The sequence below is a fragment of the Juglans microcarpa x Juglans regia genome, chromosome 4S (genome assembly GCF_004785595.1).
Source record: "Juglans microcarpa x Juglans regia isolate MS1-56 chromosome 4S, Jm3101_v1.0, whole genome shotgun sequence".
In the NCBI taxonomy this organism is placed as follows: Eukaryota; Viridiplantae; Streptophyta; class Magnoliopsida; order Fagales; family Juglandaceae; genus Juglans; species Juglans microcarpa x Juglans regia.
The window spans coordinates 12,358,665-12,362,398 of record NC_054601.1 but is presented as its reverse complement, the minus strand read 5'-3'; the positions used below and the strand labels follow the sequence as shown (position 1 = coordinate 12,362,398).

Sequence of the window (3,734 nt, the reverse complement as noted above, 5' to 3'; positions counted from 1 at the left end):
ATTGATATGAATGAAATAAACATGTATCATGTACACAGGAAGTATACAAAAGAATACCTAAATATATTCTAAAAACGATGAATTAGAGACAAGAAATCATGAATATTATCCCCGTTTAACACAACTCAAACATATATCTCAGTAGCATGCTACATATTTGCACACACAAATATATATACATACATATATGAAATGATATTTGTAATCATATAGTGCCGAGGGCCTTACACTCCTTTTGACAAAAATAAGTAAATATAAGATTCATATAAAAAAATTAATTTTTTAATGGTAGACTCTACTTTTTTTCAAAAAGAGTGCACGGCACTTGCACAACTCATGACCATATCTAGAATTACTATATATATAATATGTTTTGTGATCATCATCGACCATATCTAATAAACTTATGAGTAACGCTACATGCCACACTCTCATCCTGCTATGTAAAATATTGGCACTTTTATCATCCTTGAATTATCTTTTATTTTTGTAAAGAAGAAACTTAAAAGTTAATGGGTAATGCCACCTCATCATAGTGGGATGAGGGTGTGATTTGTTTTTCCTAAACTCATATATGGTAAAATTTTATAATCTATTAAACTCACAATGCCATAACATAGACATGCAGTAAAAGATCACTGATTTTATATAAAATCACAATGATCTTTTAACATTAAGGCCCCGTTTGGATAACATTAAGGTTAAAATTACAAAGGTTAAAAAGGATAACTCATATATAAAATTACAAGGTCAAAAATATATAAAATGCTTAATAACATTAAGGCCCCATTTGGATTGCAAAATCATCTCATCTCAACATCCAAACACTTAAAACGCAAACACTTCAATTTCAAATTTTCAACTTTCTAATCATTAACTAATCATTACAATATTTCCAAACTTCTAAACAAAATACAAAAAACAATTCAAAATTTTCAAATCCCAAAACAAAAATAATATTAAAAAAATTATATTCTAACAATATTTTAACTTAATATTTTTATTCAATTTTTTTCTCATTTCTCAAAATCTCGTAAAACATCTTAACTCAAACTATTTCATTATTATTCACAAATTTCTCATCTCATTTTAACATCTAAATGAGACCTAAGTTCTACACAAGAACAATATCTTAATAAGAAATTACCAATCAAAATAAAATATCTTAATAAGAAATTATGGAGATGTAGTTTAGAGGTCAGCAATCCTATTCCTCCTACCAGAGAGTAATTTTAACTCCACTAATTTTTGACTTGGTATATTAATAGAATCCAGTGCATTGTCAAATCCTCGTATATGGACTCAAATTTAAAATCCAAATCCAGTAATTCTGGGTTGGATAAAATCATTAAAACAACGGAACTCCACTAGATCACCCAAATTTTTCTTTCCTGACAAGTATCTCCACTCTAAATGATTTAGGATCTTAAAAACCTAAGATTTTAGTTGGACTCATTGACTCAGCATTTTGCGATCTTAAAATCAAAACGTATTGGGATTTTGTCACAAAGATTTCAAGCCATATGATACAAGTTACATAGCAACCAGCTTAAGAGCAGAATAATCCTAGGCTTGTTTAATCATAAATCACATCACAACGCATAATTTGCTACAACCAATAGTTTCAGCCATGAGTAACCTGAATCAAGCGTTTATAGGATACAGCAAATCATTATTCAGCCACCCCGAGCTTCTCTTCTTGTGGCATCATGAAGCAGCTCAACGTCGACTCCCTCTGGAGGTAGTTGAACATATCTCACCACAGACCCCCTTATGAAACAGTTCCTCACTGAAAGCTGCCACTCAGCAGAAACAATATTCAATCCCCAAGAAGATTTACACTGATTAAGAAGAAGTAACATATTTACAGAAAACCCCTGCCTCCATCCCCATGATCATTCCTCCCCCCGCCACCCCACAAAAGAAATATAAATAGAATTGGGTCTCATGGAGGAAGAAAAGAATTTCGTCTTCAATATGTAGGCTTGAATATTAATCGACTTACACACACGCGCGCAATAACCTTTTGCAAAGTTGCAACCTAATTCAAAATGGTGGTGCACGAACATCTTGTTGTCACAATTTCTTTTCCTTTCTTTTTTATATGCAACATTCTATTCACCAGAGCAAACTTAATAGCAGGTGCATCGATATCTCCCGACCATATCATCGGCCAAAAGAGATACCCAATTTACATATCTTTCTCCCTTGTCTTCCAATAAATCCTACTCAAATATATATATATATATATATTTTATAAGTAATCCTACTCAAATAAATTATGTGTACATAATTATAACTACAAAAGGCAATTCAAATCTTTCTCCAGATTGTTCCCCAAGTTAAGAAGTTCAAATCAATTCAAACGCAGCAAAACATTAACTCTCAAGAAAACCTTTCTTTTGACTGTGAACAGACATCAAAGGAGAACGATTAATACTTTATTCGGAGGGATAAACAGTTGCCTGGTCATTAAAACTTATTCTTTTAGGATATAAGTAACCGCTAGGTGAAAGAAGAGGTAAGAAGAATTCAACTTTTTACTCGAAGACACTTGGACCTTGATTGTTGTTTTGATGGTAAGATTGCAGTGCCAGAATGTGAAAAGATAAACGATGACAAGAAATCTGACCAAATATCCTTTTCATTAGAAAGCAAACAGATGGACACCCAGTTCAATGACTCCGTATCATCTGAAGGTAACAGTGTCAAGGCTAACACCTCCCACCAATAGTCTTATTACTGGCTAAATATAATTCATAATTAACTATATACAAATCAGAATCGATACAAAACCTAAACTCAATTTCAAATCCCACAAACAAATACCCCTATCATTCCGTTAAAGAAACCAAGACCACAAGCAAGTCAATTAGAAGACAAACACATATACATCCCCAGAAGCATAAAAGAGTAACAAACCCTAGAACATAAAACTATTATAGCATAGAAAATTGAAAAAGAAAGAGTGATACCATGTGGGGATACTTGTCCTGGTCGACGACCCTAGTATTCTCAAGCTTGATGTTGAGGTACTGATCAACGGAGTGCAGAGTCCCTCTGATCGCAAGGTCATTCTTCAACTCCACCGTCACCTCTCGCCCCACCAAGTCCTTGAAGTAAGAGAAGAACAACTGCAGCCATCAAAATAGAACCAAAAGAAAAAGGACCCAAATGTCAGAAACCAAAAGGAAACAAAAGTTTTTCAAAATAAAGGTCGAATCGGAGAAAAGAAACCAAGAATACGAGAGCAACGGAGAGTTAGAGGGAGGAACATCATAAATTGTATACTTGAAAAAAGAAGTAGGAACAAAAGTAAGAAAAACAGAGAGACAAACGAATATACAAAATGTTTACCATTTTTCTTCGCACAGAGACACAGAGATTTCGTGTGTGCGCTCGAGCAGACGTCCCGCAGTCCGCAGTCGTGGTTGGAGTGAGAAAAACTGAGAAAGAACGAAGTAAAGAAAATCTCTCCTCAATTTTTAAGTTTTAGCTTGGTTAAGTAAGGTGATATTAGATAATAATAGGAAAAAATTAAGAAAAATTTTATACACAAAGCTTCACACTCTTGTATACTACTTAAAAATATATAAATTTATTATTTTACCCTCACATATGAAATATAAAATATAAAATATGAGGATAAAATAATAAAATCATATATTTTTTAATTAGTGTGCAGAATGCAAAATTTCTGTGTAGCATAACTTAAAAATTAATGATAGAATATT

The 3,734-nt window shown here is 32.6% G+C and overlaps 1 protein-coding gene across 1 annotated transcript; it reads right to left on the bottom strand.

Annotated features, from left to right (window-relative positions):
- Positions 1–1,476: 1,476 nt before the first annotated feature.
- On the bottom strand, positions 1,477–3,503 carry LOC121263649 (sm-like protein LSM2). The gene is made up of 3 exons (XM_041166675.1): positions 3,358–3,503; positions 2,976–3,134; positions 1,477–1,796 (listed from the first exon to the last, which is right to left on the bottom strand). The coding sequence occupies exons 1-3, from the start codon at positions 3,358–3,360 to the stop codon at positions 1,677–1,679; spliced, it is 282 nt and encodes a 93-aa protein (XP_041022609.1). The 5' UTR covers positions 3,361–3,503; the 3' UTR covers positions 1,477–1,676.
- Positions 3,504–3,734: the final 231 nt, after the last annotated feature.

Excerpts from the sequence above, each read along its gene's own strand:
- LOC121263649 (XM_041166675.1), bottom strand. Across the intron at positions 1,797-2,975 it reads AGGACAAGTATCCCCACATG|CTTTCAGTGAGGAACTGTTT; the intron begins GTATCACTCTTT and ends GCTGAGTGGCAG.